We start from the raw sequence: 25,526 nt of genomic DNA, 5'->3' as shown, positions 1-25,526 counted from the left end.
TATTCCCTGCACCTATCTTACTGAACTTTATATTATAGGAACAGAAAATGGAAGAGAACGAAGAAGGATATGAGCTTCTGCTCTATTTATCGCACCAATCGCCTACAACTCCAGAAGGCTTTGATAGAGAATTGAATTTCTACTTAAATATTGCTAAACCTCTTATTTGCAACCTTAGACTTTCCACTGGTAAGTACTTCATTTAAACATCATGTTTAATTTTTTATTACCGGCGAAAACTTATTGGGTTAAAAATTGCAAAATGAGGTTTGAAGTGAGAACAGTGACTTCAAAACACAACCATGCTATCCTTTAATATCAAGTATTAGTATTGTATACTGTACGGCAGTTTCTAATATAATGACTGGTTATATTAGCACTAGTAAATTCAATTTTGCTTGTTTACTATAAATACATTAGGTCTGGTATAGTATTTTCTCTAGTATCAGAAACGCCTTTACAGATGCAACCGAGTTTACATGCGATATCACAAGCAGCAGACAATAGTTGAAAAGCCTGTGGAACATTGAAAAAGGCTTTCGCTCTCCAGTTGATGCACAATACACAATTTCTCTTTACTAAGATTTATCCCTATTGTTTGGTACGTCTTTTCCAGTGTATGCCATGAGAACATATTATAACTTTTGTGCATAATGTATTGTTTTACTATATACTGTACATGGAAAGGAAGAAAAATACTTATCGCACATCACTTAGAGGGTGGTTGAAATAAACTGAAAATATCAAACCTGGAACAATTAAAAGAAAAGGTTTGGAGATCTTTGTTTCCACTCATGATCTTACTCCAATTTCTTGTCATTTTTATCTCTCAAACATTTATTTCTTTTCTCTACAGGAGCAGATCTTGTTTATTACACTGAGTATGAATTGAAATTGAGATTGAAAAATGTTATAAAATTCAGACCTGCAAAAACTCGAACCAGGCTATTCTGCATGGAAATCCAGTGCTGCAACTAATTTATTAGTTCCTTGATGTTGTGAAAAAACAGTTAGCTACTTAGACATTTCTCATGTAACTTTAGACGAGTCACTAATGCTCGTATGAAGAGACAATCGTTAGTTGCGTTAATTAATTTTCTTTGTAAAATGTTATTGATCGCGTTATTCGTATTGCTATTCTATTAGGGCTTTATTATTATTAACGATCCTTCCGACCAGCATAATTTCACAGATTCAATCTCTTTTACATCAATTATTGTGACCAGGGATCTGAAAAGGTAGGAGGACACATAACGTCACGCCGTACCCAGTGTCTATCTTTGCCCATTGTAGTATTTGTGCAGTGGAATGACGCCATAGACATTTTCTATAAATGGGAGAACGGCATCCCACCACGTTTCCCCTCAGTGTGACGTAAAAGAAAATGTGACTTGTGCAAAATACGAGTGTATATTGGAAGTATTATAATCACCAAGGATCATTATATCAAACTGGCAGAATGAAAAGGATATAAAAAAACTTTTATTTTAGAAAGACGTTAAATAAGACTTCATTCTCTCAAAAGCAAACGAAAATACTGTTGAGAAAAAACCTTTAAGATTAGAAAGACACGGATTAGAGCTAAACGTCTACTCTCTACATTTAACTATAGCAATAGAAAGCGATCTGTGACCCGGAAGCTGACGACAGAGAACAGTGTCACGGGTCACCAGGTCACGGGGAATGTGATTCAACAGACATAAACAGATATGAGTTTCGAGGAGCGACGAAGATTTTGACAGTGAAAACTGAAGATCGGCTTCCTAAAGGAATAGAATATCATACTGCCGGAAACCAGTCCTGACCACACTAAGATAAAAAAAGAAAAAAAAAGTCTAACTTCGCACTCGGGAGGGCCAAGCTTCATCCCTATCATGGAGAACAGACACCGAATAAAGTAGCATTTCACATAATTTTGCACAAAGTGATTTTCTCTGTATTCTAACTTGGGTTCCCATCGTCTTTCAATATACCTTAAAGTCCTGCTAGGAAAGAAAATAATCGCATGCGTGCACCTCAATCCGTACTTCACCTTCATCAACAAATATTTACTATACCGTAAATTAAAGTTCATATCTATTATTTTTATCTACGTTTCTTATTTCAAACAATTTGATATATTTTCATACACATTTTAGTTGTTTCATATCATTAGTTACTCAGCACGACACTTCAAGTTTTTGTTCATTTTTCTGTAATTCATAATAGCTATATGTATAAATATATATCACTGTGTAATAATGTTTAAACGGTGAAATTTTCCTCTCCACAACAAATGGTAAGAAACGCAAAGTTCATTAAGTTCAGTTACATGAATAAAAGTATAATACAGTAAGTATAATACACCTATAGACTAACAAAGTCAGTCTCCTCACACCCTTTGTAAAAGAGAGTGTAATCCTCTCAAAGACAGCACTTAAAGACTAAATAAACATAAAATAATTATGATATAATGTGATATAAATCATTTCTCTCGAAACTTTCCAAAAGATCTCAAATCCTAAGAACCCAGAAAGACCCACAAGGGTCTGTACTTCGGTATATTCTTGAGTGTTCTTTTCTGGACCATATTCTGTAAAATATTTCGGACGATTTTATGTGTATTTCGTAATGCTATAGTGTGCCATAAGTAATCTGCCCTGAAATATTCAGGAGGGTGTATTTTACTCTTAGCGTAAATTTTATTGCGACCAACTTATCAAGTGCTCACGCGATTGTGTTCACATTACTAACAGCTGTATAATATTCTCCTGGATCTATCTTTCGGAAAGCTTATAAATGGAAATCTTGGAGTATTTCTTTCTGGACAATTTTATCAAAGAGCTCCTCAAGCTCTTTCTTCCCATTTTGTCAATAAATATATAACTAACAAACGAATAATTTGGAGTTAGCCGTTACCTTTGAAGATATATCTACAAAGGATAGTTTATTCTTGAGAACAAGTATGTAGGTGTGGGTGTTTTTTAATTTTTTTTTTCAGAACTGCTCAGCTAATTTCCTTCATATTTCATAAACAATTTTATCATGTGACGTAAACGACGAACTTAAAAAGTTCGTTACTGAATTTTCTGTTTGTATGTGTGTGTGTCTGTCTGTCTGCTGTTTGCAATTTGTTTCAATTTTGAGCTTTCCATTCGATAAAGCATTAAAAGCTATCTGAGAAAGGAAAGGTAAGTTTTTCGCGTCACTCTTACCGTTCCCGAGATAATGACCAGAAAATGTACTGTATTTCTGGAAATTTAAGGAGCCATATCTCGGAAACCGTAAGTTATAGAGAGATGATATTTTGCGAATTTTGCAAGAAAGAGAGGAAGGTGCGGATAAAAATATTTACTTTTTACTTTTACATGTAGGAATAATCACAGTTAATCTTCCCGCTTCATCTCTCCATTCTTTTTAAGTTTGTTCTGGTAATGCTCTTGGATCATTCTCAACTGCTCTTTAATGAAAATATCCAAAAGGGGTAGTATATACTTGTAGTGGGCTTTCTCAAATGGTTTATCTCAAACATTTCTCATATTGATCATGTTTTATAAATAAACACAATGACAACCTTATAATATGGCACAAAACACTTCAGGCAGTAGTTTAGTTTTCGAGATAAATTTTCCGAAAAGGCCTATTATATTTTATTAGTAATTCATAAATAAATCTTCTGTAATAAGTTCAGCATGAGTTGATCTAATTTAATAAATTGGAGTGAGGAAGTTTTGTGCGGTTGTCCGCAGACTTTATTTTATTTCGTTTTAAATGGCACTTAAATTAATTTTTCGGATATTATTATATAAATAGTAAAAAGCATCCTGGTTGTCTAATCTAATTTAATATTTTTCCACTTTACAATCACTATATTAATAAGAGTAAAATTAACAGTCCTCATACATGCCTTGGTCAGGTTAATTGGAAAAGGGTGAATTGTATTTGGAACGATAGAAATTGTGACAAAAAATTAAATATTGATTAAGGCAATTAGTAGATCTATTACGGTACTATATCTTTGAACTTGTTAGATGAAATTTCAATAAATAAGATTTCATTATAGGAAGCCTTTCACGAATCCAATAACAGGAGGTCGAAGTGGTAAGCCGCTCAATTGTTCTAGTACAATGATTCCCAACCTGGGAGACGCTTCTCCCTGAGGGCGTGAAGATCAAGCAATGGGGCGGAAGCAATGAAGAAACAAAATGTGAAATTATGAATAAAACATAACTAGTAATAAGCAGTTACATTTTAATTTTAGCCAACTTCAAACGATATATGTTTGCCATTTTGTCTTTTCTATTCCTATTCAAGATTTCTAGTTTATTAAAAACTAAATGATTATACAAACTATTTTTTTGCAAAATTATTAAAAATAAATACAAAATGCTATTTTTGTGTATAAGATGGATTTCAAAACTTATCAAGTAAGGTCACAGCAAAAACTCAGGGTAATGGTTGGTTTTGCTTTACCTTCACATGTTTCTTGATGTTAGGCGATAAGTTCGGCAAACCACACCTGAGATAAATTTCCACTTCAAAAAAGTTGCGATACTTTAATTTTATTGTGATTCTGATTCACAGAGGTAAGTTGTCGAGAACTAAACAAAAACTATTAAGGTTTCTTTTACTATTCTTGGATAAAAAGGCAGGAAACAAACCCAAAATACTTCCAAAAACAGAATGAAACGATTCTTTGGCACATTAATCGCACTTCAATTCATTTGCTTTCTTTCGTTTTTACATGTGAAAGAATGGTGTACTTGCTAATTCGCACTGACAATTTTCTTCACACAAAGTTCATTTAGTCGAGGAAAAGATCAAAAGTGGGGAGTAGAAGCAGTCAGATGGTGTTTCCATAGTAGGATCTTTACCATGAAAGCTCTTATCACATAAGAAGTTAGTGTGTTCGTGTTTCTACCTTAGAGATGAAGGTTATTTAATATTTTTAAAAAGTCAGCAAGATATGAAATAGAAAATACAAGCGTAACATCAGAAAAAAAGCATAAAGTTTATCTTTTTCTACATCTAGCAGAAATATTTCCACATCTGAACTAAACCCGCTCGTACAACCTATGTTTTATATTACCTTTTAACAACCAACGAACTTTGATATGTAAAAGTAAAGTTTATATTAAGCATTGAGATTGTTACACAAAATCTCAAAGAGAAGAGAATTCAGAGTAATAGATTTTACAAAATTAACAAATTAATAGCCAATGATAATTTCTGCTTCTGGTTCTCTGGTAAAGATTTTGCAGATAAGACTTGTCTGTGAAGTAAGCAATGTGAACCAATAATTGAACGATTTCTGTCCTTTGCCAGCTTTATAAACCCAGATAGCGAACCTAACATTGGAGATGCTACATCAGTACATACTCTTAAGATAAATAATTTTCAACAAAACATACTGATAGCAGAAAAAATATCAAAATCTTTTGATGATGTGTCCGAACTTTTTCAAAACGATATTTCTTCCACTAGCTTCTTTTCCTTTACGCCAACAGCATACTACTAAATGACAAAACTGAAATATGTCCGTGGAATCATCACACTGCAGGGCAAAAAATGGAGATTTATTTAACATTTTCAACTATCTGAATTTTTAAATCCAAGACCATTTCATTAATTAGCGATATTTTCCCAACTTTCTCTGGCTTTCTTCCCCAAGTACAATTTAGGTTGCTTTAAGTATGAAATGTTTAATAAGAGTTTCACCAATAGTTATTTTGGCTATTAGAAGTTCATATAATGTTTGCACCACCTTCCCATATTGTTCATGAAAGATTCCAGTTGAAAGTTAATAGAATGAACAATAGCTTGTGAATGGGTCCAATACTGCAGATGTAGACAGTTTGCGTTACGTTTATTATTCAAAAGCACTCTTGAAACAAGAAAGAAGGAGCCCGTTATCAATCGATCACTAATGAGTTCCAAACTAAATAATGTAGGAGAGGAGCGTGAAGTATTCAAGGTTTATGAATGCTCCAGGTAAACAAGAGTGGAAAGTCAAGTCTAGTTTTATTATTTACCAAAGTGTTTTTACTTACCCATATATTTATTATTTAGTTAAACTTTGGTTCGTTTATTTTTTCTTAATATTAGCATATCTCTTTATCTATAGCTTTTGTTTTTAAACTATCAATCTTAATGGCTTTGCTTCTGTCAAATAGGCCTTTAGGGGTTTTACAGGGCTGGTATTGACGTCATATTCGCCCAAGAAGTAGCTCTCTTTGCTGTGGAAAGTCTATTCTGCTGTTTCTGCTTTACCGAGAAGGGATTACGGACAACGATCTTATATCGCAGTGATCTAGACTTTCAGAAAACTCCCAATTAATCTCAACGAAAGAACATCGGTTGCTATGTTTGATCACGTCTAGTTGTGCATTGTCTTTGCATCATCAGGTTCCAACCGAACTCGTAACTGTAAAGAGATCTTTATAACTGATATTGTACAGGCTCTTTTTGTGGTTCCAGTCCATGTATTTTACCTGGACATTATAATTAAGATTTACATTCCGAGGGCAAGGACCTTATTTTACCTATTATTCAGAACTTCGGGAGATATTACGCACATGTGATTTAATTGATGTATGGCAACACTTTCGGCCTGAGCCATTCATAATATATCCTCATGTGTTACCTCTCATGAGACAGTATTCTGTTACAATCTTTCTACAGAACAACGCTTCTCCTCATACTTCACGTGTATATATAAAATGCTTGCATGTTGTTGAGGTACTCCCTCCAGCAAGCTCTCCGATGTGTTCCTGATAGAACATATATGGGATCAGCTCGGACGTCAATTCTCTTCAAGTGCCAATACCCAGGATACCGAGGACCGGTAACAATAGTTGTGGTTTGATACGGCAGCTGTGTGGCACTCTTCCCAACAGGAGCTGTAAATGCACCTAAGCAGGAGAGATGCTTAAATAAAATCACAGAATGATGTGGTGACAACACTAATGTGCTCTCGTGACCATTCTAGTCGTCTTAGATCATTGCAAGTTTACTCATTTACATACCCGCCGGTGACATAGAAGTGTACAAAATTACTTCTACACCGGACCATTCCTTCCAGGTATTTAACTTCTTTATCAGTAAGTGTACTTCCCATAGGACTTTGCAATTTTGTATAAATATTTCCATCTAACCTTGGCATCAAGAGGGAGTTTTACAAAATGTGGCCCTTATGTATATAAAACGATTACGGTTTTCGAAACTATTTAAATCGAACTTGAATCAACAAATATTTTGAAAACAGAAATGTTTACTTTCAAATGTTATCCATAAACCTTATTCTTCCCGTTAGAAGAACGAACATTCTGTTAGTAGTGATCATAATTTGATGTTTGTCCCATGTGTAGTTTTCAAGACCATAGGTTTGATCGAAACATTTCATTTGATTAAAATTAATGTCTAATGAATTACTCTCCACCGTCCTCTATAGCACAGAGAATTTATATCACTTTGACCTCTCTGTTTCTGAAATATACTATGGTATATTGTTTCAAAACACGGCAAATGTTATTCTAGAAAATGAATTTCTATAAGGTAGATGCGAATAATTCGCTTTGGCGTTTGGCAGAAACTAACTTAAGCAACACAACACACACGTGGACAAAGGTCACGCGTCTAACACCACCAACTCTCTGTACATGTCCAGTAAACATGCACGAGTTCTCAGACAGTTAGGAGGTGGTTCGTTCTTCAACAGGGTGGTGCACTATGGAAAACCATACTTTGTTCGTGCTTTTTTCTTAACAAATTCAAACTATAATATTTTACATTGTAAACCACAAAAAAATATTAAACAGAGCATTCGGGCTACGAATGGCAAATGAATGCACTATTCGGGTTAGTGAAATTCCGTTTCGGAGACACAGCATTGCAAAATTAGTCTTGTGGTCTCCAACCAACATCACGTTCGTATGACCTCCTCAAGAACACCGTAAAAGCAAACCTCGGAAAAGTATTTGCGCCACGCATACATTGTCAATCAGTGACTCTTAGCAGTCAATCAAGTGAAAAAGTCGGACTTATGAGTGCCACTTAACTTGACAACGAGCGACGAGAATTGACGTCTAAAGGAATGCACTTCTCTGAGTGTAAGGACTGACCGAAAAAAGTTTCCTGTATTGGCTGGTTACTTCATATTAAAGATGAATTTTCTATGACAAGGGTTTGGTTCTGATCAATGTCCAGGGCGGTTTCCTAAACCACTTTTCCACTCATAGAAGGTGTTGTTGCTGGAGTGATCCATTATGCCTTTCTCAGATTAGTTGAAACTATGTATTCAGATCGTTATGGTGTTGAACTCTATAAAGTATTCAATAAACTTGCCCACAAATTTCAGCAATAGTCAACGGACATTGGTCCTTCTATTGGACAACCATGTCTTCCTACATGTCTCGCAAAGGAGGGTGAAGATCTCTGTGAATTGCAGTATCCCACCGTTCCTCACCCGCAGTACTCCTCTCAATATCTATCGAAGTGACCAGGGAAGGGAAGTCCCCCAGTGATCGGCTGTGCTATTGCGATTGAGTACTTCCTCGCATCACAGCCTCCACACTTATTTCCCCACGGATTGCAATCATTCGCTGAGTGAAAGGAAAAGTGTGTGCTTGTGGCCGGCGACTATTTGATGGAGAACGTATTGTAGTGTATTTTGCTTTCTGAAATGAACATCGCACCAACCTAATAGTATCCTAATAAACTCTTATTGCTACTCTCCTGTTACCAAGTATAAAAAAAAATTTTCATTATATCTCATTACCCTATATCATGAAATCCAAGCCACGCTTATCTGCATATAGCACACTTCACAGATATTAAACTTGAATACCATATTCTACATTATATCAATAGTCACTTAGCTTGTATTTCAGTGTACGAAAATAATAATTTTAAAAAAACACAATCATATATGTGTTTTCATTTAAGTCTCAGATTTCTTTCTACAAGCAACCTTAATCCTTACAGCCATCATTAGCATTGTTAATTGGAACTTAGTGCCACCTCTCAGCAATGAGAATATATGGGATCAAGGTGGGATCCAAACCATTGCAATACGTAGAACTTCAAAGCTGCTCACCGGGAATCAAATCTGGACTCCGTCCGCCAAAGACGAGAAGCCAAAGGTCAGATGTATCTCTAGGCAATTTACGATGATGATGATGATGATTATTATTATTATTATTATTATTATTATTATTATTATTATTATTATTATTATTATTATTATTATTATTATTGGTACTAACCAGCGTTTTAAGTATATAAAGAAATTTTGTTTATTTCATTAGTCTTACGTTTAAAATCTCTTGAGAAGTCACTGTTGTTAGTATAGACTCTCATCCAATATTCTGTAAATAGATAACACTGTTCAACAAATTTTGATCAAAAGTATGTAAATTCTTTGAAATTGCGATTTTTACATTCATTTAAGTATAATATGAAAGGAAATGATAATAAAAAAAAATTCTTAGCTCAGGTTGTGAAAAAATGTCCTTGTACAACAGTAGCTGTATATATACAAATGTATTAATATTAATAGAACATTTAAGCAAAATCCTTGTAAAAACCTACATTTTACTACTTTTTTATCTATTTCACTGTGATGTGATAAGCTGGGGAGCTCAGAAGTACCCTAACCTATAGCTTTCTATACCCTTGTACTTCCTTTTTCAAAATTGCGCAAATACCAGTTTCACAGCGATACAGAAAATAAAGTAACCGTGGTCAAGTTAAACATTAACAATTCCGTAATAAAAATCAGTATTAACATCAAAACATGAAAAATATGTACAAATATCTTTTTGTGCAAGAACTACACTACAATGTAGACAAAAGTTTCAAGTGATCCCTTGTACAGGATTATGTTTATTTTATTTTGAGCGTCTTCGCTTGGCTTGCCTTTTGTTGGTTACATCTGGAGCATCCCTTGCAATAATCCAACAGTAGTCGGCCAATATGTTAGAACTCCACTTTCCCTCATATCTCTTCTCCATGGCTGCAATATCTTGATGGAAACGCTCACCATGTTCGTCACTTACTGCTCCACAATCTCCGGGAAAGAAGTCTAGATGTGAATGAAGAAAGTGGAGTTTCAGATACATATTGCAACCAAGATTTTCGTAGCACAATAACAACTTTGCTTCCAGTTGTTTGTAATTTGTTGCTCGGTGTCTCCCCAAGAACTGTGAACAAACACTCTTCAAGTTTTCCCACGCAGCTTTCTCCTCACCTTGGAGAATTTCGTCGAACTTGTGATCTTTGAATAGTTGCCTAATCTTTGGCCCTATGAAAACACCCTCTTTAACTTTGGCATCACTTAATCGAGGGAATTGTCCTCTTAGGTACTTATAGGCCTCACCCTTTTGGTTCATGCTCTTAACAAAACTTTTCATAAGACCTAATTTAATATGTAGAGGGGGAAGCAAAATTCGGTTACGATCTACCAGTGGCTCATGCTGCACATTTTTTACTCCCGGCTGAAGAGTTTCTCTGGTACTCCAATCACTTTTGCGTAATGAGATCCACGATCTCTACTGTCCCATTCATATATAAAACAACAACACTTTGTATACCCTAACTGCATACCTAGCAACAGTGCTATTACTTTAAGGTCACCACAAATGAGCCACTGAAAATCGTAATATTTAGTAAACGCTTGAAGTAAACGTTTCAAGTTTTCATAAGTGCCCTCATGAGACCATTTACATCTGTACATGGCACAAGTGTGTCTTCCATAGTAAAAAATGAAGTGAACATCTCCCTATTCCGATACACTGAAATATTTACTTTTTCCTGCAATAAATTCCATTGCTTTAAGCGTGACGCTAAAATTTCGGCTTTGCTTTTCGAGAGGTCTCTGATTATATCTCTTAGTTCCTCTTGAGTAAGTCTATGTGGTTCACATGGAGGTTCTTCTACAACAAACGTAGGGTCCTTCGAAGTACTTGATTCAGGAGCTTCAACTTTTGATCATCATCAGAAAAAAGATCGTATTCTTTAGGTGGGTCAGGAACAGGTAGTCCTTCTCCATGTGGAACAGGGCGCATTGCAGAAGGAATGTTAGGATAGATCAAGGCCCGCTTCTTCTTGGTGGAAATTCCCTTCTTCGCGGAAGGAACCATACAAAAATAACAGTCTCTGATGTGGTCGCTTGGCTCCCTCCAAATCATGGGCACTGCAAAAGGCATTGAGCGCCCCTTCCCATTAATCCAATTTCTTAGATTGCTGGCACAAGTGTTACACACAATGTGGGTGCCCAAGATTTATCTTGGTCTCCAATTTTACAACCAAAGTAATATTGATAGGCTTTTCTTATTAGTGGTGTTATAGTCTGCTTTTGTGAGGAAAACGTCATTTCCCCACACACGTAGCAGAAGCTATCCGCACTGTTTACACAATTTCGCGGCATTTTTGTTTATTGAAATCCTCAAAATGTCACTTGAAATAGTTCCGACAACTATTTAAAAATATACATTCGAAATACCAGTATTTTTGCGTACTTGTAGTTGTATTTTTATGTCCTGCACTACACAAACGTCACACCCAAAACGCTGATAACTGCACTAAACATGTCTTTTCTAACAATAGCAGAACGCTACTGAGATAAGGAACACAATGAAACGAAGCGTTCATATAGTTTCTTCAGTGTTGCCAGATCAGTGTAACATTTTACCCCAAACGAAACGAATATATTTATTTTTAAAGCGTTATTATTAGACATGTCTGTAAAACGAAAAGTAGAGCTAATATTCGAAAATAACTTTCAAATTCGTGATCAGCACCACAAAATCAATAAAAATTAGCTGATTTTGTTCAATTTACATTTTCGTTGTTGAATTAAGAGATGTCTGTTCTATAATTTTGTAAAAATGAGCATTATTATTTTACAGAACGATATTTAGCAGCACATTGGTTGAAGCGCCTTCGCAGTGAGCTCAGCGATGACATTGTTGAATTAGAGAAAAGGAACAACTATCTTAAATTACTTTTCCTTCTGGCGCAGTATGAATTTCTGGCAGGACCTTTCACAAAAATGCCTCCTTTACATCAGTTACCACCCTTCCCAACAGTCACAGAGGTAAAGTAAACAAGATATAGTGTAAAAAAATGTTTTAGGAATCATTTGGATAATTATTTATTTATACCCTACTCAAAGTGACTAAGAGTGTGTAGTCTTCTGCTTCACAATAACTTAACATTACCGTAATAATCTTATACCTTAGTATTATTGTATAAGGATATAAAAATCCATACGTTAATACAGGTTTTTTTTTAACTTTTTGCAGTTGAGGCTCCCCTCAACCACCAAAATCGGAACACGCCTCCTCAGTCAAAAATGAAATTGTCACCAACATAAATAGCTACATGTGTCCATAAAAGAAAGACAATCACTATGATAAACTATGTTCCTGTTTCATTTATTAATCACTAATGGAAATATCTCATTAACACAGGTGATCTACATTGTACACACTGACTACACCTTTTAATGTTATTAGCCAGTGTTAATAATTATAAATTGTGGTAAGTCAGATTATGTTAAAATTGAAAAATATGGACAGTGAGGAAATTTAAATAATAAAACACGGCATATTTAAATGTTGAGCAAAGTCAATGGGACGGGACGTATGAGCTTGTTTTGAGTCACACAATTTATTAAATCTCGGTACATATTTTGAAATGGCAAGACGTAACACGGCTTCGACCAATGAAAATAAAATAAGGCTATTTGTGAATGGCGGTAGTACTTTAGAAAAGATAAAACCCAAGAGTCATCCCAAAAATAAAAACAAAAACTTAAGAGAAAGGAAAAATTCATCTCACATGGCGTAGTGCGAAATTCCAGAGACATTTAAGAAGGAATACTATTCTACAGAGATAAAGTAGAAGATCCTTAGTGACAATCTAACAAGTATTGTACACATTTAAGCCAGAGGTAAAATGTCATCCCTGATCGCATGTGGAACAGAGCTGATACAAAGGCTTAGTCTACTATGTATTACTAAAGGAGAAAGGTGCAGAGTGCAGACTTAAGTATGCGTGTTTCCTTTTAAATATGTTCGTTTGTAAGATCTTTTATGAAAGTCCTCGCTCCTCTCCTGACAACCTTCGGCGTCTCCCCAGAGAGGTGCGCTGCACAGTTTGAAAACACCTGGGTTAGTATATTTCTTAATTCTATCCAAAATGGTTACATTAAAGTTAAATAAATGTCAATAACCATACCAACGTAAAGAATTTTGGATCCATGTTTTCAAAACTTTTTCATTGCAATTACATTGTAAAACATGCTGATACTCTTGTATATACATGAAACTTTTGATGGTGAGAACCTGGATCTAAGCATACTAATGTATCGTCACCAGCAAAAATATTTCCTCTCGGACTGCCACAACTCAATGAGATCGAGTACAGCACTTTCGTTGCTATCACAAACGCCTAAATAAATGCTATAAAATTTACAACTAACATTTCAACCAGCAAACGACAGTTGGTAAGCCTGTGGAGCATTCAAACAAACTTTTGCTGTGGATTTCCAGGTGTCTACCAAACTTCCGAAATGAAATTTCGTGAATTTGTCGTGAGCTTTTCTTTACCAAACCATAAAATTTCATAACATTCTCAAGAGCGAATTTGGGTGCGAATTAGGCCGAATTTTCATGCACGCGATAGAAGCGTGCTTTGCTTGCAATTTGGTAGCGTCTAAAGCCGACCATAGACATTTTTGGTGATAAATTTTGATGTTTTATAGAACAAAATTTCCTAGTCTGTGTTTATATTTGTACGGATGAAAAAATTGAGACCCAAAAGCTAAATTTCGTGACTTTTTCTTGACTTTCGTGACTGTTTTCTGATTTCGTGACTTTTTCCTTATTTTCGTGCCCGATAGACACCCTGATTTCATGCACGAAGAAATTTCTTCATTTTGAAATTAAATTCTATTATTTAAAGCTTTTTGTCCATGAGTACTATATATTAATGATATTATTTTTCATTGTGTAGATATGTATTATTTCACTACATATTGCATGTGAGAAGAAAGAAAAAACACTGATCATACATGAGTTAGAAAATGGTTGAAATTAACTGAAAAATCAAATTTGGAATGATTTAAGAATATAAGTTTGCAAGTCTTCGTCTCTATCCATGGACCTACTCCAGTTTTTTGTCATTCCAGTGTCTTGATGTCTTTCCTTCTCTACAAGACATATTCCACATTAGACAGAGTATGGACTGAAATGGAAATTGAACCACGTTAAATATTTCGTATCTTCAAGGAATCGCATCCGGGCTGCCCTGGTATAAAACTGATATGGAAATTGTTTGCCTACGCCGATCATTTGTTTGAAGTAGCATTTAAACTTTTAGCTAGATGAAAGTCTTCCATGTAAGACTAGTTCAAATATTAAGTGCGTTTGCACACGGCAACGATAATATCGGTGGAAGCACCGATAATGTCGGCGGTGAAATCGACTTCAATGTATTCAAATCGTAGCTTGCACACGCCACCGATATTGTCGGCCGATCTTCCGACATGCAGATGCTGTCGGCCAAGCCCCCAATACTGTCGGCGGTACCGCCGACACCGATTTTGTCGGGGGTAATGTTTTCTTATGATTGGATGCACACGCCACCGATAATGTCGGCCGGCCAGCGGGTTAGATGAAGAGAGTGAGTGACAAGGCGCTGTGTATTTTTGTTTCGTTTCTTGTCTTTGTAATTTTGTTGTTTCCATTTTTTCTATTACAATTGTATAATAATATTATTATTATCTTGTCCTATAAACAACTTCCTAACAGCTTATTATTTTTTACAGTCTCTGTTTTGGAGTAGCTAATTCCCTTTATTAAATAAATATAAAATGTGGGAAGTCTGAAGAGCACTGGTTTCCCTCTAAATAGCTATTACCAATAGAATATAGGAAATTTAGATAACCAATTTCTTGATTATTTTCCACTCTTTTTTTTATTTTTGTTATTTCTCTCTCACACACACACTCTCTCTTTGATGGTATATTTTTTAATCTATTAGTGCTTTTTAATTTTAATACATTCTGGAAATTAATTTAAGCGTAATTTTCAAAGTTTGATACACTGTGAACATAAGCATATGGAAAAAATCCTTATTATTATTACTTTCTTTTATTTTCATCAGAACTGTGTGCAGATCACCTTTCCCGGTTCCACTCAATAAGCAATGATTGAATAGAATATTTGTTGACAAGTCAAAGTAGAATTATTATTATTTTGAAACGAAACCAGCACAATCAAACACTCTTTCCAAAGCTCCAAGGACAAGTTACTCATTTGGCATTTTCTTGATTGTGATCTCAACAATAGGGATGTGACTTCATGCCTCACTTGTTGCAGATTTTTTCTCTCATTTCCAAAACTATCCCAAATCCCCCCTTTTTAAAAATAATTTGTGGAATCGCAATTGAAAACAAAGACCAAAGCTATGTATCCAAGTTTTCCCTCTCCCCTTTGTACCGGGATCGAGCCCCTGATAGAGTTCTGCAGTTTAGCTACAGTGACTGAATGAAAAGGTTGTGTATTATTGCATTCGTATCTTTCTAGTTTTGCTTAGATTTTTAGAGATGGCAGGAATTTTTCCATTCGATATTTTAGCCCTTATTGAACTTGTAGAATGTAGACCTTGCATATGGGATAAGATAACAGACTCTTTCAAGGAGAGAATTGAAAAGCAAAAAGCATGGCGAAAGTTTATGCAAGCCTTGCCCAGGATTTTGAGTTCATGGACAAAAAGAAACGAGAAACGACAGGTATGTATGCAACAGCGCAAATCTGTCTTCAACATTGGGTGGGGGGCGGGTAAGATCGTTCCCATATTATATATATATAGCGATGTTCAAACTATTTCTGTAGTCGAGAAACAATGCTGTGGAGGATCAGGGGAGCAGAGTTGTCTTTAACATTGGGAGGTGGGCAGATTTGAGGCTTATTCTGAGTGGACATTAATTTCATCTCACTTTCCTTTCTGCCGATCGGACACGATCAAATTTCTCTCCCAAAAAACACATTTCAAATCGGATTATTGAGGGGGACAATCTCCCCAGTTCCAAGATTGGAGGGGACACGTCCCCTTCATCCCCCCGGGATTTGCGCCAGTGTATGTATGGAGCAATGTAAAACAGAATTACTAATTCGAATCTTATCATTTAATCTACTATGACATTAATGTTAATTGCATGTAAAACAAAATAATATACATAGAATATGTAACAGTGTTCCAACAAAAATTAAAACTATATAGTTTGCAATGTACAGCAGCATCAATTCTCATCGAAACGAAAATAATATGTTTACAGCATCTATTTAAAACAGCACTGTTAAATCTAAACATGTTTAGGCATAGGACTATTTTTTCTAAGTTTTGTACCGTCCTCCACACCTCTTCACAACAGTTTTTGTAGTCCTTGTTTTAAAAAATAATTTTCCCAATTATTATTTTTTTTTTTATTTGTTTTCATATAAGGAGAAGATTTTTGTGTGTGTGTCGCTTACTTCGCTCATCACCGGCAACGATATTGTCGGGGCTTCCACCGATATTGTCGGCGACGTGTGCAAACACGCTAAGACTTGTATGAAGAGACTATAATTATTTTAGTTTCTCATCATTCCGTTCTTCAACTCAGAAAGAAGTTAAATAGATCTTTTTCAATAAGGAAAATGTTTCGAAACGTTCCTAAAGTTGAAGATAATGTTTTAATATTTGTTCCACAGCCTAGAAAGAAGAAAAATCTCAAATGTTATTTTGCAATGATTTGTTTAATGATAAACAAATTTTGTTGTTTATGGTAACTCTATCATTGATTTATATTATTATTATTATTATTATTATTATTATTATTATTATTATTAGTAGTAGTAGTAGTAGTAGTAGTAGTAATATTTAGAGGCCATGATCCAAGGATGCATAGGACCACCTTTTCTAAATTTTGGCACTGGTACGTTGGCCTACCCCCTAAATTTTGGGAGGATACATAGAACCACTCGTTAAATTATCAAATTTACCAAAAATAAAAACTTGGTATCGTAGTATAGGACCCAAAAATATACAACTTTAAATTTTGTGTGTGCTCTTTTACGGATATAAAATTGAAAAAAACATTTGAATGTTTTTGATCTAATCTATCCCCTTTTATGAGGGTTCATCACTTTATATAGTTATAGAGTTCAATATAGAAGCCCGTTTTCTTTTCAAGACATACAGATGGTGATCAGAAAAATGGAAACACCTGTAGTTTTCAACACGTCAGATATATGGGTTGGCAGTGGTGTCGTGACGCCCGCAGCGCCGGACCGCTGGTGGTGGTGTGTTAGCAGTGTCCAGCAGTGTCCAGTGGCTGCAGCAGACGGAGGTAGTGTAAAATGGGAGACCTCTCAGATTTTCAAAGAGAGCAAATTGTTGGTGCGCGGTTATGTGGAGTGAGTGTCACGGCAGTGGCTACTGTGTTAGGTGTGTCGCGTGGGACAGTGTCGAAGGTGATGACGGCCTACACAACACACGGGAAAACCACATCGGGGAAGCGGGACAGTGGGCCGAAGAAAATCATGAGTGACAGGTCACGCCGGGTATTAAAGCGCATTGTCACGCAGAACCGTCGTGCCACTGCGGAGCAAGTGACGGAGGAACTCAATCAGCACCTCCCTCACCCTGTTTCGACAATCACAGTCCGCCGCGAATTGCATGACATGAACTTACGGGGTCGTGTTGCACGGGCCAAACCGCTCATCAGGGACCATAACGCTTTCGCACGCCGCAAATGGTGCCGCGACCATGCAACTTGGACCGTTGAGGACTGGAAACGTGTGATATGGTCGGATGAGTCATCCTTCACCCTATTCACAACCACGGGCCGTGTTTATGTGTGGAGAACGCCCAAAGAAGCTTATGATCTGCAGTGTCTCCGCCCAACTGTGAAACATGGCGGCGGCTCGGTGATGCTGTGGGCCGCAATATCATGGTTTTCATTGGGTCCTGTCGTCACACTTAGCGGACGAATCACTGGCAACGATTATGTCGCAATTTTAGGAAACCACTTGCATCCTATGGTCCGGATGTTGTTCCCCGGACAATGACGCCATCTTCCAGGATGATAATGCATCCATTCACACAGCTGGCGTTGTTGTAGCGTGGTTTGAGGAACATCGGGATGAAGTTCAACACCTACCCTGGCCCGCCCAATCCCCAGATCTAAACATAATTGAGCAACTGTGGTCCGTCCTGGAAACACGACTCCGGCGACGATTTCCACCTCCATCCTCTCTCACAGAACTGGCCGATGCCCTGCACGAGGAATGGTGTAAAATTCCACTTGCTACCATTCACGACCTCTATGCCTCCACCCCACGTCGCATCAAGGCTGTTCTGAAGGCGAAAGGTGGCCCGACACCATATTAATCTGGTAAGTTGCAATTTCGTTCAGGGTTTCCATTTTTCTGATCACCATCTGTATGTACAGTGTCGCAACCGTCTAAAATTGCGAGAGGGATATATCCGATTATCCCTTAAATTTGGAGGCTGCCAAAAAAGTATATATTCTCTAGGACCCAAATATAGATCATTGTAAATTGAGTGGTTCTGCTTATCCCCTTCTGTGAGTAAAAAACGCCCAGCATTAGTATTACCATGTGGTCGATTATTAGTTTCTTTATGTCCATTGATGAACCTTTAACACGTTGTATGATTATATGGTTGCGTAGATGAGTCTCCTACTTAGCATTTGAGAGTTGTATATAAGACCAAGGCTTGAATTTGGGAATTGTCAGGAACAAAATTTGGCAATCGTTCTGTAGGACTCAAATATATATTTGGTCTAGGAATTAATTCGTGCGAGTGGACAAGAGATGGCGCAACGAACGGAGCGTCCCACAGTTCCGTGTATCCACACATGTGTTGCAAACCCCTGTCATCGCGTATCGTTCGTAGTATAGGGCAGTGGATTAAAGCGTCAACAACACCAGTTTGTAGTTAAGTGAACATGGCGCAATTTGTGCCTGATAAAGTGTTTTTGCGGGGTGTCCTGCTGCATTACTTTAACATGCAGAAAAGTGCGACTGAAAGTCATCGTATTTTGGTGGAAGTGTATGGTGACCATGCTCTAGCTGAGCGAACGTGTCAGAAGTGGTTTGCACGGTTTAGAAGTGGTGATTTCGGCTTGGCAGACCAAGAGCGAGCTGGACAGCCAAAAAATTTCAAGACGAAGAATTGACAGCATTGCTCGAGCAGGATTCGTGTCAAACGCAGGAACAACTTGCAGCAGCATTAGGCGTTGATCAAACAACAGTCTCCAAACGCTTGAAAGCCATGGAATGATTCAAAAGATGTCACATTGGGTTCCACATGAATTGAAAGACAGAGACGTTGAAAGACGAAAAACCATTTGCGAATTGCTGCTTCAACGACAGAGCAGAAAGGGGTTTCTGCATCGAATTATTACGGGTGATGAGAAGTGGATCCATTACGAGAACCCTAAACGAAAAAAGGCCTGGGTGAAACCAGGTGAACCAGGTCCATCACAACCAAAACGAGATATTCACTGTGCAAAGGTTATGCTGTGCATATGGTGGGATATGAAAGGTGTGGTGTACTATGAGCTGCTGCAACCGGGTGAAACTATGAATGGAGAACGTTATCGACGACAATTAATGCGTTTGAAGCAAGCTCTGGCCAGAACACGACCAGAATGGGAGAACAGACATGATAAACTTATTGTTCAACATGATAACGCTCGCCCACATGTCGCAAAACCGGTCAAAACCTATTTAGAAAATGTCGGATGGGAAGTTTTACCCCACCCGCCGTATTCACCAGACGTTGCTCCTTCGGACTACTACTTGTTCGATTGCATGAACAACGATTTGATTGGACAGCGGTTTACTTCTTCAGAAGATATCGAAACATGGGTCTCTGACTGGATCGCTTCCAAGGATGAGGACTTCTTTCGCCACGGAATCCGTACATTGCCTGACAGATGGGCGAAAGTGGTGGCTAGCGATGGACAATATTTTTCTTAAGGTATTTATGTATTTTGCGTTTGTACTACAGCTTCAATGTGTGCGTACCAACCGCACGAATTAATTCCTAGACCAAATAATTTTGTGTATTTGTATGGTCACGTTTATCATCTTATGCGGGTAAACAATTGCTAAAATATTCATATTACCTAATGTATTTTCTTAGATGAAACTTCACTACAACATACTGTTATATGATTGAGGACAAAATCAATTATCTTTTCATTCGACATATATACACTCATGTCCATATCTATAACTGTCTTCTTGTGAGAATATAATTTGATAATGATTTTGCAGAGTACTTTTAATACTGATACTATGTGTATAATCGGGAAATATATATTTGTAGTAAATTTCATAGGAAAAGAATTATAAATACAAAAATTAGAATGAGTAAAACAAAATGTTGCGCAATGGACAAGAAAGTTTTATTTTCGTTTTGTTGTTCTTATTTACTGCTCTTTTGGCATAAAATTTGCCACATACATGTGTTTGCCGATTATACACATACTAACATTATAAGAAATACCGGGCGAATTCGTTATCAAATTATATTCCTGCAACAACATATTTATAAACATGCGACAATAATTTTGGACATGTGTGTACATTATGTACTCCTCTTAAAATGTGGAGAGGGATACCTTGACTCCCCCCTTAATATTTATGAATTGTCATAAAAATAAATTTGGAAAATGTTCTTTAGGACTGGAATATATATTTTTGTAAATTTGATTGATACTGTTTTTATGGTATAAAAACTTTTTAAAAAGGTCAAAAACTTTAGAGATTTTTTGACCTATTATAACACCTTTGATGTAGGTTTAGTGTGTTTAGTGATGAAGCATATATTATATGATTAGATAGATGAGTGCAGAGGTCAATTCTCACAGGGTCAATTCTCCTTTCATAGGATATAGGCACATTGCTACTTTCCTTTTAAAATTGGGATATTAGCCCACGTATTAAATTTGGAAATTCTTAAAAATGAATATTGGTAAATGTTCTACAGGACTTGAGTATTTACTTCTTTAAATTTAGTTGGTCCTGCTTTTTCTCTTTTAATGGGTACAAAATTGTCAAAAGGTACACTTTATATGTGGCAGTGAACATAATTCTTGGCAGGAAAACTGAATTAGCATGAGGCTGAATACCTTGAGACTAGAAGTACATTTGACTCATCCTTAAATTTTGGAATAGTCAAAAATTAAATAAAAATGTGAAACAGTTCTCTAGGACTGGTAAATAAAGATAATCTACTTTGCATCCTTTAATGGGTAAAAAACTGCCAAAATTTGAGGATTTACCTAATTTATAATTTTTACATTTTGAAACTTAGGGACAACTAATAGTCTAAGGTTATTGGTATAAAATTTTAGGACTTGGAACCTGATAAGCATTTATTAAAACCAATAAATATGAAGTAATAACAGTTTCACACTTTGAACTTTAGTTATTGGTAATACTTTATGGTAATTGGTGGAAAGTATCATTGTTAAAATCTGATTGGTTGATTCTTACTTCCATTTTCAAATTTTCGATTTCAGTCCTGATACATAATTATTGTAACTTATTGATATACATTAACAATTTCCTACTTTTAATCTTATAATTGTAATCATGACCTACATGGAATTATCATTAATGAAAATTTTATTCTTGCTGCAATTTGATTAGTTCTTCAATTTAAGATATTTGTATACTATTTAAAGGTTTTTGAAGTTATGTTTATTTGCTTCGATCACTGTTTTAAAACTTTTTACTTTGAAAATATTTGAATTTTAGTATTGCGTATTGCAGTTACGACTCACAGTCTGAAATATTTGATGGAAAATTTAATGACTAGAAACCTGATAAGTAATTATGAAAATTTATTTCAACAACTTCACACATTGAATCTTAGGATTTATAATCATTAGTCATAGTCTAAGTTACAGATATAGATGAATAAATGAAACCATTTATTTGTTAATCGAATAATTAAAAACCGTCTTTTATCACAATATTTTTGATTGTCAATGTTTGTTTTGTTAAACAAATGTAGTTGAGTCTTTTAAACTGAAACGGTTTGTGGTACCTGATAGATAATTATTAATACTAATTGGTATGCAACAATTTCACACTTTGAACTTACAACTCATAGTCTAAGATCATTGATAGAAAGTTATTCTTGATGCAATCTGATTGATCACATTAAAATCTTTGTTTATTTTTTAAAAAGCTATTGTTTAAAATTTTACTTTCAAAATATGATTTTACTGTACCTTATTGCAGTAGTTACGACTTGTAGTCTAAAATGATTTGTACAAATTCATTCTTGATGCTATCCTATTGATTGAACACTTTCAATTCTACATTTAAATTTAAAAAATCTTTCAGTTACTTTATTCTACATTTTTCGATCACTCTTTGAATTTTTAAATTTTCATTTTGAAAACTTTAGTTTCAGAAGTTTTAGTTTGAATATTTGGATTTAAAAAAATATTAGAAAATTTTTGTTTCAAATTATTAGTATGAATATTTTGCTTTAATATTCTTCGTTAGAAATTTTGGTTTGTTTCTTCATCACTATTATAACTATTTTGTTTGAACAACTTTATTTTTTTTCAAATTCCAAAATGTTTGCACTCATTGAAAATTTTGATTAAATATTTTTATTTTAAAATTATTTGCACTTGCTGAAAATTTTTAAAGTTCTTTTGAAAAAATGCTTTTTTTTTAATTTCACTACATAAAAATTTACAATTCTAAATTTGAAAAAAAATAAAAGAATAAGGAAAGAGTCGAAATAGTTTCGGACAAAAAGACCTAATAACACAGATTATACAATTACAAAAAAACAATCGGATTAGTTTAGCAGTTAACTCTCGAACCTTATCCGGTTTTCAACTATTTGATTAACAATAAACGGTTTTCAATTATTCAGCTATATTTATAATCTTAGACAATGAGTGATGTCTGCAAATCCTAAAATTCAATGTGTGAAATTGTTGTTGTATGAAATAAGTTTCCATGATTATTTATCAAGTTTCAAGTCCTAAAATTTTCCATCAAATACTTTAGGTTGTCAGTCGTAACTACAAAGTAAAACAGGTTTTCAAAAGTGATCAAAAATTATGGAAACTTTTCAAAAATATTTAAATAGTAAGCAAATATTTGAAAGTGAACAACCAATCAGATTGCACCAAGAATAACTTTTCCACCAACGATCTTGCCCTATAAGATCGTAACTACAATTATAAGATTCAATATGTCGTATCAGGTTTCAAACCTAAAAGTTGAAGCTGGAGGTAGGAATTAAGTAATCAGATTTCAACAATGACTTAAGATGAGTGCAGAGGTCTGTCATGACTTAAGTTCAAAGTGTGAACATGTTATTGTTTCATATCAATCGGTTTTAATCAATTTTCTACCAAAGAGCTCCAACTCCTAAACTTTTACACCAATAATCTTAGAGTATTAGTTGTCCCTAAGTTTCAAAGTATTAAGACGATATATTAGATCAATATCCTCAAATGTTTAATTTTGGCGGGTTTTTGCCTATGAACGAACAAAAATCATCCAAATTTACCACAGGAGTCCTAATCAACAGTTTCGAATTTTTATTCAGTTTTGGACAGTTTCAAAATTTAAGGATGAGTGAAATGTATTTCTCCTAGTCTAAGGTATTCATGTTCAATAAAAGATAATGGAACCCTGTATTCATCCATATGATTATATTTTACAATCTATCTTAGTGAATGCTGGCACAACATTCAAAATTTACTCCTGGCATGGGTACATTCTCTATTTGTCTCCATTTTTTGTCATTTCGGAAATATTTCAGGTCGTAGAGTTAGGTGAGACTCCCTTTATATACATACGTATATATATATATATATATATATATATATATATATATATATATATATATATATATATATATATATATATATATATATAAATTAAAACATTTCTGCATTAATACCTCACAAGTAAAACATTTCTACATCATTTCTACATTAATACCTAACGTTAAGGCAATGTTAAGAGCTGCAGGTCTAATGAAAATGCATCATAACATATATATGTAATATTGATAATCTACTTGTAACATGGTCTGTTGATACTAATTTATATTTCCAGATAAGAGATATGGAGCAACTGGTAATTATCAAGCAGAGGAGACTAGGAAGTGCTGATCCACCTCCAAGAATATATTTTGACAAATCATGGGATAGGAAAATCTTGTCTTGCGTGCAACAAATTCCAAGATTTGGTGTCCAAGCATATCTAGCTGTGTCTAACGAGCCAGTGGAGTTTTGGAGAAATCCGCCAATTCCTTACTGGGCTGGAGCAAGAGACAATGAAGACAAAACTCCTTTCTCCCCACTTCCGTCCTCCTACGTTGGAGATAGCAGTCCTTCATCCACTCTGATGTCTGAAATAGTAAGCCCAGCATCTGGAATACGTGACGTGAGAAGGATAAGTACTCGAAGTGAAATAATGGGATGGTATTTCCACGAGAATATACCACCAAGAGGATCTAGTGGAGAGACCACAGTTCCTGGATATAATTATCCTGCGCTGCGAAGACATCCACTGAAACCTTTTGGTGTGTGGCTCAATGAAAGTGTACCAAGTTTTGAAGCATCGACAGTTTCGGATCAACAATCTAGATATTTAAGCACAACGACAGAATCAGGAGTAAATGTACAGAAATTAAATAATTCTCTGAAGGATTTGACCAACACGCTCTCTCAGACTCAGGACATAATCAAAAGTGCTCTCAAAAAGTCACCTAAAGAATCTCCATGAACCTGTGTTTAAAATAGGATGGGTCACTATTTATTGCACAAAATAATCTTAAACTTCAAAATCGAATGCTTCTTATAATATATGTATTATGATTCCTTAAGGGCTGAAATAATTAAACTGAAATTTAATACACTTTAAATAATTTGTTTCTACTTGCCAACGAAATTGATTGTTGAGTTTCTTGCAGAAAGAGAAGTTTGATTACAATCATACGAAAGTAAGAACTTATACGCAATATAAATATGTCTTGACCAGTGTTAACTGTGCCGACTCCTGAATTGTACAAGAGGAAAGACATCATTAGTGCTGGCAAAACCGACTTTATCCCCTCCTCCTGGCTTTCGGGTGTCCAGTGATGATTCATTTTAAGGCGTTTTTTTCTCTTTAATTCTGATGTGAGACACAAATATTACAAAATAATAAAGAACGAATTTGCCATTGCCATAATCACATCTTCCATATACGTCCCACATCTGGAATTATTCAATTTAATTTTAAATACTTTGGTCATCACAAAGAGTTCACATCTTTACCTTTGAGCAGAACCCAGCCTCTCTTATAGCTGTTAATCTGTTAGCTAGGACCAGGTGTAGCATACGCACTTGTGAGCATCACAGAAATACGATATTTAGAGGACTGACGAAAGTTGACACTTTCGGAGGGTCGCTTATATTTTTGGAATATTATTATCAT

At 35.3% G+C, this 25,526-nt stretch overlaps 1 protein-coding gene across 1 annotated transcript in view; it reads left to right on the top strand.

Annotated features, from left to right (window-relative positions):
- LOC145690621 (uncharacterized) overlaps positions 1-24,996 on the top strand; it is a 53,436-nt gene extending 28,440 nt beyond the window's left edge. Inside the window, exons 2-4 of the mRNA XM_081765686.1 lie at positions 39-189; positions 11,886-12,073; positions 24,162-24,996. Coding sequence (XP_081621812.1) covers positions 48-189; positions 11,886-12,073; positions 24,162-24,833 — 1,002 coding nt within the window. The 5' untranslated portion in view covers positions 39-47 and the 3' untranslated portion in view covers positions 24,834-24,996. The remainder of the gene's footprint in view (positions 1-38; positions 190-11,885; positions 12,074-24,161) is intronic.
- The last annotated feature ends 530 nt before the right edge of the window (positions 24,997-25,526 follow it).

Source organism: Thermobia domestica, chromosome 7, assembly GCF_964235325.1.
Source record: "Thermobia domestica chromosome 7, izTheDome1.hap1.1, whole genome shotgun sequence".
Taxonomy (NCBI): Eukaryota; Metazoa; Arthropoda; class Insecta; order Zygentoma; family Lepismatidae; genus Thermobia; species Thermobia domestica.
Note: the sequence above shows the minus strand (reverse complement) of the source record. Positions and strands in the feature narration are given on the sequence as shown.